Source organism: Tamandua tetradactyla, chromosome 1 (genome assembly GCF_023851605.1).
Source record: "Tamandua tetradactyla isolate mTamTet1 chromosome 1, mTamTet1.pri, whole genome shotgun sequence".
NCBI classification, from domain to species: domain Eukaryota; kingdom Metazoa; phylum Chordata; class Mammalia; order Pilosa; family Myrmecophagidae; genus Tamandua; species Tamandua tetradactyla.
In genome coordinates, this window is record NC_135327.1 from 43,426,158 (window position 1) to 43,442,367 (window position 16,210).

The window sequence follows — 16,210 nt, forward strand, 5'->3', positions numbered from 1 at the left end:
AGAACAAAGAAGATATGTAGTATCCTGGTTCAGATGTTGGAGGAGGTTGAGGCTTGCCCCTGGAATCTCCTATCTCAAGCCCTGAAGGGAAATTTTAAAGACCTCATCTAGTCTATCCTTCTTACCGAACAGAAAAGGAAATTGAAGACTGGGAGGTGAAATATGTGGTTCAATAAAACATGGTTAATTAGTGTCAGAAATAGCACTAGAACCAAAGAAAGGATTTGTTTTGATTTGCTAAAGCTGCAGGGATGCAATATACCAGAAATGGACTGGCTTTTAATAATGGGGATTTATTAGCTTCAAGTTTACGATGCTAAGGCCATAAAAATGTCCAAATTAAGGCAGCAACAGGAAAATGCCTTCTCTGAAGACCAGTTACCTCTGTGCTTGGGCTCCTCAGCCACATAGCAAGGTACACGGTGACGTCTGCTGGTCCTTCTCTCCTGGGTTTCATTGCTTCCAGCTTTTGGCTTCAGTTGCTTCCTTTCTACTTCTCTAGGGCTTTTTCCGCGAGCCTCTCTTAATTTCCTCTTTGTGTTTATCCTCTTATAAGGGCCTCCATTAAGAGGATTAAGATTCACTAGAGGCAGGCCTTAACTGAAAGAACCTAATCAAAAGATCCCACCTACAATAGGTCTGCACCCGCAGGAACAGATTAAACAATACGATCCGTAGTCCACAGACTTCGGCTTGGACTTTTTCCATTATGCTCCTTTCTCCCCATAGGCAATTATTTTTGTCTCTTTCCACAGAATAGGTTTGAATTTTTTTTTTCTTCTGTTCTCTGGTAGGACTTTCTCATGTCATCTCTCTGAGGAGTCCTTACCAACGAATATCTATTAAACAATTCTTTCCTTGGAGGTGGGCTGCTCTCCTTTTTCAAAAGGAATGGAAAATGGAAAATTGCTTTGTCTTACCTGTTTTCTCTCAGGCAGTGTGTTTTTTATTGCTACAACAGGACATACTTGCCTTAGAGAAGATGGAAAACATGATATTTTTGGCACAGATAATGGGAACCCAATTAGATAAATTCCAGCAATTGGGTTGTTATTCAGACATAAATCTGCTGTTTACTCATTTCTAGACCTGACTTTACATTTACCTTCTCCTGAACCCACAAGGATTTTGAAATGAATGGAAATGGCCGGAATTCAATTCCACTCACTTTCAAAATTCCCCTGGCTTAGATTTAAGAACTTGACTGCTTACAGATGGTGATGTGGTCACAAACACATCAGGGGCTATACAAAGGGAAAATGGCAATTTGAAAACATCTGAAGAAGAAATTTAAAGAGGTTTGCCTTCTTCTTTTAACCATTCTGAGGCCTCTCCAATTTCAAACCTAACTTTGCCCCACAAAACATCATCCTATGAGAATTCAATTGCTAAGCAGACCTACATATTTTAACCATTCACTTATGTCATCATTAGGGAACATTTATAGTCTCCGTAGACTAAGCATTTTAAGAAAACTCATTTTGGAGCCGTGATTTGAGCAGTGAGAAATGACTTTCTAGATAGATTTTGAAGCTTAACAGAAAATTATTTTAAGAACTCTATCTTTTCGAAATCTGTGAAAATGTGATCAGGATTAAATCAACACAGCTTGGATTTTCATTTTCCTTAATTGGAGATCAGAGTTTTTTTTCTCTTTTGATTTACAGTCATTCATCTTCTCATGGCTTTTATAATTCCTTAAAATTAAAAATAGATGCCCAACTCAGATCCTCCTTTTGCCATGTCAAACAGAGTCTGTTTCCTGGTAACTTTACCTAGGAGTTTCCAGAACCAGGTCTGGTCTCTGATATATATTGCCTCTTTGGGATTGATTCTTATCCCTTCTGAATCTAATGTACTCCCTGTTTTAAAGTGCCTACATAAGTCACATGTGGTAGTTAGGTTAGGCATCAACTGGGCCAGGTGATGGGGCCTAGGGCTGTTGAACCATTAGCATGTGAAACTCATCTATGGCTGATTACATCTGCAGTTAGCTAAGAGGGGGTGCCTTTGGCAATGATGTTTAATTAGCTGGAGGCTTTAAAGAGAGAGGTCAGAAGAGAGCTCAACAGGGCACAGCCCAAACAGCTCAGCATAGCTCATCTCAGCACTGGCAGCTCAGCCCAGACATTTGGAGATGCAGATAGGAATCACAAGGAAAGCTGTTGGAACCCAGAAGCTGGGAGAGAAGGCCAGCAGACATTGCCCTGTGCCTTCCTGTGTAAGAGAGAACCTCATATGAAAGTTAGTTGTCTTTCTTCTGAAGAACTATACTTTTTAAACTAAATAAATCCTCTTTTATTAAAAGCCAATCCATCTCTGGTGTGTTGCATTCTGGCACCTTTGGGAGAACTGAAACAACACAGTATTGTCCAGTTGAAATAAAACTCAGGCCACCATTTTTATTTCATAAGCTCATGTGTGCACCATAAATTTCAATATCATTTGAAAAAGGGTCTTAAAAATAGATTAGGAGGGAAAAAGTGAGGAAATACATTTTACTGATGTCTTTAAGTGTTGCTAATAAGCAATAACTCAGAGTTGGGCAAATTACTCTGGTGAAGTGTGGATGAGGTTGGGAAAACTGATTGGATTGGTCCTTGCTTGAACTCTGGTCCATCTACATTAGTTGCCACTTCTTGGTCTCCTTTGCTGGTTCCTAGTAATTTTCCCAACTTCTAACTTTTGAGTGCCCTAGGACTTAGTCTTGCACAGTTTCTCTTTTCTATCTATACTCACTTCTTGGGTAATCTCAACTAGTATCGTAGCATTGAATGCTATCAAGACATGACGACTCCCAAATTTATATCTCCAACTCTGTCCTAGATTTTTCCATACAATCTGCTTATTTAACATCTCCATGTGGATACTCAATACAAATCTCAACTGTCAGCATGCTTAAAACTAAACTCTTGATTCCTTCCCATTCCCCATCAACCTGTTCCTCCAGCCATCTTGTCCATCTATATAAACATGTTTGTTCTAAAGGAGCTCAGGCCCAAAACTCTGGAGTTGCAATTGACTTCTGTCTTCCTCACACATGAATCGTCGAGTACATCAGCAAATTTGGAGACTCTACCTTTGCAACACATCCCCAATCTAACTTGTTTCTATCACCTCCACCCTTTCTACCCTGGCTCAAGTCATCAGCCTTTCACTTCTGTAATACTGTCATCACCTTGGATTGATCTCCCCGGTTTCCCATTGTGTCCCATCCCCCCCCCACCCCCACAGTATACTACTTCCAAAGAAAGAACAATACTATCTCATTCAGAGTCAATCCAAAGTCCTTGTCTGTAATGTCTTTGCTTCCTTGCTTACCTCCACTCACCTCTTTCCCTTTCCTCCTCAGCTTATACCTTTATAGCTGTACTGGAATTCTTGCTGTTCTTACAACACATTAAATGCACCTGGTCTCAGGGCCTTTCCCCTCGCTGGTTTCTGTGCCTTGAATGCCCTTTCTCCAATTTGCACATGGTTAGCTTTCTTATTTCTTTCAGGTTTATATTTAAATGCCACCTTACCAGCCAACTCTGGGTACTTTTTTATAAAATAGAAGTCCTTCTCCCTGCCTGAGCCCTGGCACTCCCTCTTTTCCTCACCTTGCTTTATTCTTCCCCAGAATACCCTCACCCAGTTATGTGATTGCTTTGCTCATCTGATTTTTGTTTCTCTCCTTTATCCTCACTAATACACAAGCTTCACGGGAGAAGGACTTTGTTTTGTTCATTGTTGTATCCCTATACCTAGAAGGGTGTCCGGCATGTATTTTGAGCTCAATAAATATTTATTGAATGAATAAATGATTTGTTAGCAAGCAGTTAGATAATGGAGTTACATTGTGACTTTAATAAGAACACACAGAATACTCATTTTCAGAACGCATAATAGAGAATAGAGGCAATTTAGATATCTAACCTGGGGAAAGCTTGGGGGAACTAGGTAAGGGCAATGAAAGAGAAATTTGCCCTATTGATTTCTAAGGTTTTGCCAGGAAGCCCTAAGTTTGCCAGCTCATTGTTTGAAAGCCCTTATCTTGTGAATTATAAAGATGATAGAGACATTCTTTCTTCTCTTTGTGCTACTTTTCTCTAAACTAGCTCTTGTTAGAATTCTCCCAAAGAAAGATAAAACTCCCCAGAGTCCTGTGTGCTTGTTCAAACCTCTTTCAGTAAGCCTGGTGGCATGAAGAATAGGGATGGTTTAAAAATGTGCTCACGACATCTAGAGAAAACCAGGCTTACTCATTAGCAGGTTTCCCAGTGCCTTTCTGTCACTGTAGTAAATAATTCTCCCCTGTTCTCCACAAATAGTTAATTATAGCTGTAGCAGCTTTTCTGGAGGCAGGAAGCCAGGCTCATCTGCAATGCCCAGAGGAGATGCTGAAAGGCTCTCCCTACTGCACAATGTAGCCACCTTATTATGCAGATTAGCTTTTCCTCAAGGTTTGCAATACTGTCTTCTCCCCACCTCCCCAACACATTTCTCTTTCCACCTCCCCAAACATTTCTCCTTCTCCAGATGCCAACAGGTTACTCTGAAAATGCATATCCCTGAAAGGGTCACAACTATTGACCCTTCCTCTTGATGTGGTGTAGAAAACTGGATCTGGCCACTGAGTGGGAAGCTAAATCAGAAACTCCTTTACTTGTGTTTCTCTGCTGCACCATTTGGGCTCCCACAAATTCATGTCTTCCCCTGGAAGAGGACAGCGGGAGCTGAGCTGCTCAGGGAGAGGCGCTGACCCTAGAAGGCATGTCAACTCTTTCAGAAAGGTCAAGAGTTGGGGCTTTCCCAGACAGTACAAGCGTAAGGTAGGAGAACAAGAAGTGACACTTGTTACCTCGTGACTGTCATGTTAGTCTCCTTGTGTGTGGTAGGGAGAGTTTTGGACCCTGTGATCTTGGTGCTGGTGTTACTCCTGTGACATTTCATGGCAAAGGGACTGCAGATGTTAGTAAGTTTACTGGTCTGCTGACTTTAAGAGGGGTGGTTGTACTGGCTTATTAGAGGACCCACTGACATCACACAAGCCCTTAAAAGCAGAAGAGGGACTTCCGGAGAAGATGGCGGCTTAGTAAGGTGCACGGGTCTTAGTTCCTCCTCCAGAGCAACTACTAAAGAACTAGAAACAGTACAGAACAGCTCCCGGAGCCATGACAGAGACCAGACACACAGCGTACCCCATTCTGGACCGGCTGGACTGGCTAAGAGACTCCGCTGCGGTGAGGTCCCCGAGAGGCACGCGCTTCCCCGGGCCGCAGTGGCTGGTGGCCGGAGCCCCTCCCTCCCTCCTTCCTGGGCCGGCTGGGAGCTTTGGATCAGGTTCCCCAAGCCGCAGCGGCCGGCTCCCCTCCCCACGCGCAGCTTCCCGGGCCAGCTGGGAGCCTTGGAGCGGCAGTTCCCCAACACGCGGTGGCCGGCGACCGGAGCCCCTTCCACACTTGCGGCTTTCCGGGCTGGCTGGGAACCTCAGATCGGTGGTTCCCCAAGCCGTGGCGGCTGGCGACCTTCCCCCACAGGCGACTTCCTGGAGGGAAAGGAAAGAGTCTCCAACAGTAGTAGAGACTGAGCCCAACCTAACACCAATAGTGGCATTAATGAATAACTTCTGACTACTAAAAATAGGCCCTCAGCTCACGCAAAACTGATCAAGGCAGAAATCTCCGATTGGGCTAACTGAAAAAGAGGAAAGGGGGTGAAACAGAGCTTTCTGCGGCTGTTTCTACAGAGGCTTTGTTGCCTCTGGGCTCAGCGCTGGGATTACATAGGTTACAACTGCCCCAAACGCAGAAACAGGCTGCTTTCAGGGCTCTCTACCACCTGAACCTTCCCACGGGAGGGGTGAAACACAACTCAGGTGGAATCCCTCTCTCAAGGAATTCAGATCCCAGGACTTCACAATTTGAAGCCATTAAAACCAACCTACAACCTTTCCTCTGTCTCCACCACACACCCAGCAGCGAGAGTCTTCCAAAGTTAAAGGACCAACAACATCTTTTGCTGGTGGGACCCACAGACAGACAAGCACCACATACTGGGCAGGATAAGAAAAACAGAGCCCAGAGACTTCACAGGAAAGTCTTTCAACCTGCTGGGTCCCACACTCAGGGAAATCTGATTAAATGCCCAGACACCAGCAAAAAATAACAAATCACACCAGGAAAATTGAAGATATGGCCCAGTCAAAGGAACAAACCAATAGCTCAAATGAGATACAGGAGCTGAGACAACTAATTCTGAATATACGAACAGAAATGGAAAACCTCTTCAAAAACCAAATCAATAAATTGAGGGAGGACATGAAGAAGGCATGGGATCAACAAAAAGAAGAAATGGAAAGTCTGAAAAAACAAATCACAGAACTTATGGGATTGAAAGACACAGTAGAAGAGATGAAAAAAACAACGGAAACCTACAACGGTAGACTTAAAGAGACAGAGGCTAGAATTAGTGAACTGGAGGATGGAACATCTGAATTCCAAAAAGAAACAGAAACTATAGGGAAAAGAATGGAAAAATTTGAGCAGGGACTCAGGGAATTGAATGATAATATGAAGCACACAAATATACGTGCTGTGGGTGTCCCAGAAAGGGAAGAGAAGGGAAAAGGAGGAGAAAAACTAATGGAAGAAATTATCACTGAAAACTTCCCAACTCTTATGAAAGACCTAAAATTACAGATCCAAGAAGTGCAGCACACCCCAAAGAGAATAGACCCAAATAGGCGTTCTCCAAGACACTTACTAGTTAGAATGTCAGAGGTCAAAGAGAAAGAGAGGATCCTGAAAGCAGCAAGAGAAAAACAATCCATCACATACAAGGGAAATCCAATAAGACTATGTGTAGATTTCTCAGCAGAAACCATGGAAGCGAGAAGACAGTGGGTTGATATATTTAAATTACTAAAAGAGAAAAACTGCCAACCAAGACTTCTATATCCAGCAAAACTGTCCTTCAAAAATGAGAGAGAAATTAAAACATTTTCAGAAAAAAGTCACTGAGAGAATTTGTGACCAAGAGACCAGCTCTGCAAGAAATACTAAAGGGAGCACTAGAGTCAGATACGAAAAGACAGAAGAGAGAGGTATGGAGAAGAGTGTAGAAAGAAGGAAAATCATATATGATATATATAATACAAAAGGCAAAATGGTAGAGGAAAGTATTACCCAAACAGTAATAACACTAAATGTTAATGGACTGAATTCCCCAATCAAAAGACATAGACTGGCAGAATGGATTAAAAAACAGGATCCTTCTATATGCTGTCTACAGGAAACACATCTTAGACCCAAAGATAAACATAGGTTGAAAGTGAAAGGTTGGGAAAAGATATTTCATGAAAATAACAACCAGAAAAGAGCAGGAGTAGCTATACTAATATCCAACAAATTAGACTTCAAATGTAAAACAGTTAAAAGATACAAAGAAAGATACTATCTACTAATAAAAGGAACAATTAAACCAGAAGACATAACAATCATAAATATTTATGCACCAAATCAGAATGTCCCAAAATACGTGAGGAATACACTGCAATCACTGAAAAGGGAAATAGACACATCTACCATAATAGTTGGAGACTTCAATTCGCCACTCTCATCAATGGACAGAACATCTAGACAGAGGATCAATAAAGAAACAGAGAATTTGAATATTACAATAAATGAGCTAGACTTAACAGACATTTATAGGACATTACACCCCACAACAGCAGGATACACCTTTTTCTCAAGTGCTCATGGATCATTCTCAAAGATAGACCATATGCTGGGTCACAAAGCAAGTCTCAACAAATTTAAAAAGATTGAAATCATACACAACACTTTCTCGGATCATAAAAAATGAAGTTGGAAATCAATAATAGGTAGAGTGCCAGAAAATTCACAAATACGTGGAGGCTCAACAACACACTCTTAAACAATGAGTGGGTCAAGGAAGAAATTAAAAGAGAAATTAGTAAATATCTCGAGGCGAATGAAAACGAAAACACAACATATCAAAACCTATGGGACACAGCAAAGGCAGTGCTAAGAGGGAAATTTATTGCCCTAAGTGCCTATATCAGAAAAGAAGAAAAGGCAAAAATTCAGGAATTAACTGTCCACTTGGAAGAACTGGAGAAAACAGCAAACTAACCCCAAAGCAAGCAAAAGGAAAGAAATAACAAAGATTAGAGCAGAAGTAAATGAAATTGAGAACATGAAAACAATAGAGAAAATCAATAAGACCAGAAGTTGGTTCTATGAGAAAATCAATAAGATTGATGGGCCCTTAGCAAGATTGACAAAAAGAAGAAGAGAAAGGACACAAATAAATAAGATCAGAAATGGAAGAGGATACATAACCACTGACCTCACAGAAATAAAGGAGGTAATAACAGAATACTATGAACAACTTTACGCTAATAAATACAACAATGTAGATGAAATGGACAAGTTCCTAGAAAGGCATGAACAACCAACTTTGACTCAAGAAGAAATAGACGACCTCAACAAACCAATCACAAGTAAAGAAATTGAATCAGTCATTCAAAAGCTTCCCAAAAAGAAAAGTCCAGAACCAGATGGCTTCACATGTGAATTCTACCAAACGTTCCAGAAAGAATTAGTACCAACTCTGCTCAAACTCTTCAAAAAAATCAAAGTGGAGGGAAAGCTACCTAATTCATTCTATGAAGCCAACATCACCCTCATACCAAAACCAGGCAAAGATATTACAAAAAAAAGAAAACTCCAGACCAATCTCTCTAATGAATATAGATGCAAAAATCCTCAACAAAATTCTAGCAAATCGAATCCAGCAACACATTAAAAGAATTATACCTCAGGACCAAGTAGGATTCATCCTAGGTATGCAAGGATGGTTCAAAATAAGAAAATCAATTAATGTAATACACCATATCAACAAATCAAAGCAGAAAAATCACATGATCATCTCAATTGATGCAGAGAAGGCATTTGACAAGATTCAACATCCTTTCCTGTTGAAAACACTTCAAAGAATAGGAATACAAGGGAACTTCCTTAAAATGATAGAGGGAATATATGAAAAACCCACAGCTAATATCATCCTCAGTGGGGAAAAACTGAAAACTTTCCCCCTAAGATCAGGAACAAGACAAGGATGTCCATTATCACCACTATTATTCAACATCATATTGGAAGTTCTAGCCAGAGTAATTAGACAAGAAAAAGAAATACAAGGCATCAAAATTGGAAAGGAAGAAGTAAAACTATCACTGTTTGCAGACGATATGATACTATACATCAAAAACCCGGAAAAATCCACAACAAAACTACTAGAGCTAATAAATGTGTACAGCAAAGTAGCAGGTTACAAGATCAACATTCAAAAATCTGTAGCATTTCTATACACTAGCAATGAACAAGCTGAGGGGGAAATCAAGAAGCGAATTCCATTTATAATTGCAACTAAAAGAATAAAGTACTTAGGAATAAATTTAACTAAAGAGACAAAAGACCTATACAAAGAAAACTACAAAAAACTGTTAAAAGAAATCACAGAAGACCTAAATAGATGGAAGGGCATACCGTGTTCATGGATTGGAAGACTAAATATAGTTAAGATGTCAATCCTACCTAAATTGATTTACAGATTCAATGCAATACCAATCAAAATCCCAACAAATTATTTTTCAGAAATAGAAAAACCAATAAGCAAATTTATCTGGAAGGGCAGGGTGCCCCGAATTGCTAAAAACATCTTGAGGAAAAAAAACGAAGCTGGAGGTCTTGCACTGCCTGACTTTAAGGCATATTATGAAGCCACAGTGGTCAAAACAGCATGGTATTGGCATAAAGATAGATATATCGACCAATGGAATTGAATAGAGTGCTCAGATATAGACCCTCTCATCTATGGACATTTGATCTTTGATAAGGCAGTCAAGCCAACTCACCTGGGACAGAACAGTCTCTTCAATAAATGGTGCCTAGAGAACTGGATATCCATATGCAAAAGAATGAAAGAGGACCCGTATCTCACACCCTATACAAAAGTTAACTCAAAATGGATCAAAGATCTAAACATTAGGTCTAAGACCATGAAACAGTTAGAGGAAAATGTAGGGAGATATCTTATGAAACTTACAATTGGAGGCGGTTTTATGGACCTTAAACCTAAAGCAAGAGCACTGAAGAAATAAATAAATAAATGGGAGCTCCTCAAAATTAAACACTTGTGCATCAAAGAACTTCATCAAGAAAGTAGAAAGACAGCCTACACAATGGGAGACAATATTTGGAAACGACATATCAGATAAAGATCTAGTATCCAGAATTTATAAAGAGATTGTTCAACTCAACAACAAAAAGACAGCCAACCCAATTACAAAATGGGAAAAAGACTTGAACAGACACCTCTCAGAAGAGGAAATACAAATGGCCAAAAGGCACATGAAGAGATGCTCAATGTCCCTGGCCATTAGAGAAATGCAAATCAAAACCACAATGAGATATCATCTCACACCCACCAGAATGGCCATTATCAACAAAACAAAAAATGACAAGTGCTAGAGAGGATGTGGAGAAAGAGGCATACTTATCCACTGTTGGTGGGAATGTCAAATGGTGCAACCACTGTGGAAGGCAGTTTGGCGGTTCCTCAAAAAACTGAATATAGATTTGCCATATGACCCAGCAATACCATTGCTAGGTATCTACTCAGAGGACTTAAGAGCAAAGACACAAATGGACATTTGCACACCAATGTTTATAGCAGCATTATTTACAATTGCAAAGAGATGGAAACAGCCAAAATGTCCATCAACAGAAGAGTGGCTAAACAAACTGTGGTATATACATACGATGGAATATTATGCAGCTTTAAGACAGAATAAACTTATGAAGCATGTAATAACATGGATGAACCTAGAGAACATTATGCTGAGTGAGACTAGCCAAAAACTAAAGGACAAATACTGTATGGTCCCACTGATGTGAACCGACATTAGTGAATAAACTTGGAATATGTCATTGGTAACAGAGACCATCAGGAGTTAAAAACAGGGTAAGATAATGGGTAATTGGAGCTGAAGGGATACAGACTGTGCAACAGGACTAGATACAAAAACTCAAAAATGGACAGCACAGTACTACCTAATTGTAATGTAATTATGTTAAAACACTGAATGAAGCTGCAACTGAGCTATAGTTTTTTGTTTGTTTGTTTTTTTATATATATATTTTTGTATTTTTTATTTTTAATTTTTTCTCTATATTATCATTTTATTTCTTTTTCTGTTGTCTTGCTATTTCTTTTTCTAAATCGATGATCATACATCTATGTGATGATATTAAGAATTACTGATTGCATATGTAGAATGGAATGATTTCTAAATGTTGTGTTAGTTAATTTTTTTTTAAATTAATAAAAAAAAAAGCAGAAGAGGAAGCGAGAAAGATCTGAAGCAGAGGAAGGACTTCATGCTGTTGGGGCAGAAAGATGGAGGGACCATGTGAGAAGAAATTCTAGGAGCAGAGCACAAACTCCCACTGACACTCAGCATCAAAACAGGCTCTTCAGTGCTACAAGGAAACCAACTCTGCGACAGTCTGAATGAACTTGGAACATGTGCTTCCTTAGAGTTTCCAAGTAAGCGCCCAGCCTGGCCAATACCTGGTCCAGTGAGATCCTGCACATACTCTACATGTCTTATTCCATTTGACCCCCCTGCATTTGATCCCATGAGCTAATTCTCTAAGTACTGTTTCATTTTAAAAAAGAAGAAACAGAGTCCTTGACTAGTGCTGGAGGTCACACAGCCAGCAAGGAGCAGGCCTGCAATCAGAGCAGCACATCTGATTCCAGTGCTTTCCCCCCACACCAGGGTTTCTCAGCTTCAGCATTATTGAAGTTTTTGGGCTGGATAATTCTCTGCTGTGGAGGGTGGGGCATACCCTGTGCCTTTAGGATGTTTAGCCACATCCCTGGGCTCTACACCGGTAGATGCCAGTAGCAGTCTCCTGTTGTGATGACCAAAGCTGTCTGCACACATTGCCAAATGTCCCCCAGGAAAAAAAAAAATGCCCCTGGTTGAAAATCACGGTCCTCTACATTAAATCTTATTGTATCCTTGGAGAAAAATTTCTGTTTATGAGTATGGGAGTTAACTGGAGCTTTCTCTGTATCTTCAGAGGTGCCTCCATCAACCTGAGCTCTGTCTAAGGATATTTCAGGGGCTCCTCTGAGCTGTGTCACCAAACCGGGAAATATGAAAAAATGAGATCCAAGTCGGATGGAGTGGGGGTGGGGATGGATTAGAAACTTTTCTTCCATGATTATAAATTTCTCAAAGGGATGAGAGTGCTTATTCATTTTTCTGTTCTCAAGTGCCTTTGGGGCAAGCTATGGTCTCTTCTTCTGGAGACAAATGGCGCTAAGTGGACATGCTAACTGTAGTGGATGCTGTGGTGTGCACCCTGCCCCCTTTGCAGAGCTGAAGGAGTGGCTCCAACTTCACCTTTCACTGAAAATTCCCTTTGACTGCAGGAGTTGGCTTGCCTAAAACTATGCCCATTGTTGATGACAGGTCAGTTATGGGGACCTGAAAGCCTGATCCCCTTGCCTCAATTTGGAACAACTCTGAAAGGCTATCACACTCCCAACTTTCCTATGGCATTTCCTATGACATTGTGAGGCCTCTGTTGCAACCACAGTCCAGATCAGTTTCTCCTGCTGCCAAATTCTGCCTTCCCTACACCCTTCTAGGCACATCCCCATCCTGAATGCAGCTCACCATCTCAGAGTCTGTTTGCAGGAAATCCAAGCTATAAAACCGCATCTCTGTTTTACTTTTTCATAGAGGAGTCACACCTTGGTGCTTGAATTCCAGGGTATAAAGTGGAAATTATGTATGGTCAAATTTAACTTTGAATGTTTCTTGGAAAAATTAGAAATCGATATATTGTGTCTCAGTACAACACAAGCAATGGGATTGCCTTTCCAAGTTGGAAGTTGAGTTTGTCCTTTTGGTCACACAGCTGATGAAGACATCAGCTTGTGTTTAAAAAATATTTTGTTCCAAACGTAATATTTTATATCACTAGAGTCTCTCACCCAGAGAGGGGAGATGTGTCCACTGCGAGAACTGTGAGGAAACCAACCGTATACTCAGCTGACGAGTTGTGCAACTCACAGCCACTTCGGGACATAAGTTAATTGTACAGAAGGATGAACAGAACTGGTCGCCCTTATTATGATTACTGCCCTCTCCTCTTGTTCTTTTCTATTTATAGCTGAGCTTATTGAGTTCACACAAACAACATAAGCTTAGGCTGTAACTTCACCATACTTTTTTTTTTTTTGCTTGGGCAGGCACCAGAAATTTAACCTGGGTCTCCGGTATGGCAGGCGAAGATTCTGCTTGCTGAGCCACCATGGCCCACTCCATACTTATTTTTGATTTAGAGAATCCAATTATTAATTAGTGAGAATATTTTTTAGAAGAGCCACAAATCCATAAGCAATATCAATCCTCACCTAGCTTTTATTTAAAGCGGACCTGGGACTGAGAAGAGTTGTGAGATATGGGGAACAGGTTCTGCTACCTTCAGCATATAGAGAGCAACTTGCCAGAATTATTACATTTTCTCTTAGTGAGTTGAATAAGATAAATCAGAATCTACCCGATTGGATGAGTGTGCAGGTATACAAGGATGGTGGGAGTAACTGGAAGAGGGAGGCTCTGATGATGACACAGTTCCTGCTCTGAAAAGCAGGGAGCGGGGGGCACTGAGAGAGGAGCAGCTTTATGGCTATGATGGTAAATTTGGTTGGGGGAAAGTGGAATTTGAGCTACCAGCATGAATTGGAAATGGGATGTGGAGTCCAAGGGAGAGGCAAATAGGAGAGAGAGAGAAAAAATAGAGGCCAAGAGCATTGAGGGGACATTTGAGATATTAGGGTCAGTGAGAGAAGATACAGGGTGAGAAAACAAGATGCGATGGTCCTGGGCTGTGGCCAGGCATGGACACAGAGAAGCCTGCTCATCATTTACTATTCCACTCATTTCCTCACTCACAATTTGGGGCATGGCACCCTTCTCAGAGCATGTGGATTCACCAGCGAACCTTCCATAAATGTCTCATTAAACTGCTTGATATCTTCTTATCCATCACAAACCAAAACATGTTTCCAGGCTACCAGAATTCCTCACACAATAACCCAGGAGGAGATAGTCAGGAATGGGTAGCATCCCTGTTTCTTCCTCCCCAGCCCTATGATGGGATTTGGGGTAACTTATTATGCACCAGACAGAGGAGCAGAGGGTTCCGGTGCCACTGTGCTGAGGCTCCATTTGGCCCATCACGATACGCTGAGAGCTTTTGCTTCACAATTTTCTGCTTTCCCCCTCCACACCCCCTCCATGGGCTCAGATGGGACAGCTGAGGTTGGGAGACAGTTTTCAAGGGAAAACTCACCCTGGGGTCTCTCTCTAGCTGCTGCTTATGGTGCAGGCTCCTTCTTCTCTTCGGCTTTGCCAGTCCATTGTGATAAAAGTGGTACAGGTCTTCAGTGAAGGGGAGCTGTGGAGAGAGGGCAAAGCAGACACAAGGGATGGTTAGCTTCTGGGGGTGGCCCCAGGACAGAGACATCAAAGCTGGGACTGCAGGCAGGGGCTCCATGGGCTGGAGGTGCATGTGTGAAAACCAATGGCAAGCTTCTGAACAGATTGGGCCCTCCATTTCCCTGTCACCACGCTTCTTCCCTTCTCCCTAGCTTATGCTCTCTTCATTCCTTTCCCTCACTCTGAATACTTTTCTATTATTTCCCCCACTTAATTGGTTTCTTCTCATCTTTTGATCTTTCCTCCTCCATGGAGGCTTGCCTTTATACTCCTGCACACACCGAGCTCTCCATTCTCTTCTCTTGAATTAGTGTCCATATACCCCATATACCATCCTAGTGCGCTGGAATTGTGTTGTGACCTAGTTCTGTCTTCTCAGCTGGGCTGTATCTCCTGGGTCGTGGGATTTCTCTGTGACCCCGTGGTAACTCTCAGTGGCCCTGGCATAGCACACAACCATATACATCTAGGAAGTACTTGTTGGATGACCCTCTATCTTCCTAACCAAAGGAGCCTTAGAATCAGGTAGAGTCTCAAAATCGGTTTGAGAACCATGATAGGGATAGCTCATCTGGAGCTCAGTTCTGTAAGAAGTGTGGAGAGACTAAAGAAGACTGTCATTTGCTCTATGACTCACGAAAACTTGGTGGGAAGAGTCTTAAGCTGGAGGTCAGGAGACCTGGATTTGGCTCATGTCTGTTATCTCACATTGTGACTTGAGGAAATTACTTCCCCTTGGGGCCTATTTTCCTTTCTTTCACATAAAAATGGAAGCTCAAAGCTCCCTCCCACTTTTCTGCCCTTGTTGCACATTTTTCTGTATTTGCGAAGATGCGTTGTTTGCAGTTCTTATCATGATCAATGAATTGAATTGAATTGAAAATTATAGGCAAAATCACGTGCATATGTTATTTTTTTCTCACAAGAGGAGACCTGGTTTTCATCAGCTTCCCAAAGAAGTCTCTGAACCAAAAGGTGTTCCACTCCACACAATTATTTGCTACTGACACTTATAGCTGTGTGTCTCAACTTTAGAAGAAAAGGGAGAGAGATGTGGATCCTTAGAAAGTAACGTTTTACTAACATGGTTAGGACAATTTTGAGATTTTTTAGAGTAAGTAGGGCCTCAGTCTGGTTCAAATATTTAAGTAAGTTTTTCACTGTTGGTTTTCCGAATAGTAAATTTGGAAAACAGAGAAAATTTTCTTTTTTTTAAGTACTGGATGTAAAAAAGATTATCTTTTCCCTCCAAGTCCACCCACTCCCAAGAGTAAACTACTACTAACTTAATAATAAAATGAGTTTGTTTTTAGTTCTATTTCTTTGCTTACATACACACATACACACAAAGAATACATATTATTATGCAACAACTTCTACATTCTATCTCCTTACTTTTAACAGTTATAGTATTTCATTATGTAGGAAAGACTATGATTTATTTAGCATTTTCACTTTTGATGTATATTAAGGTTGTTTCCTCTTTTTTTTCATTTAAAAATAATGCTGTGTGTCAGGGGGAGACTTCTGGAATGACGGAGTAAGAATCACTGAAAATCCACTCTTCCATACGAGCAATGAGAACACTGAAAACATTGTCAAAATGAACTTTTTCCGAAC

General features: G+C 41.0%; 1 protein-coding gene across 1 annotated transcript in view; it reads right to left on the reverse strand.

Annotated features, from left to right (window-relative positions):
* The window catches only part of PCSK2 (proprotein convertase subtilisin/kexin type 2), a 250,255-nt gene that overhangs the window by 202,583 nt on the left and 31,462 nt on the right, over positions 1 to 16,210 (reverse strand). The window contains exon 2 of the mRNA XM_077160942.1: positions 14,445 to 14,549. Within this exon, the coding sequence (XP_077017057.1) occupies positions 14,445 to 14,549 (105 nt within the window). The remainder of the gene's footprint in view (positions 1 to 14,444; positions 14,550 to 16,210) is intronic.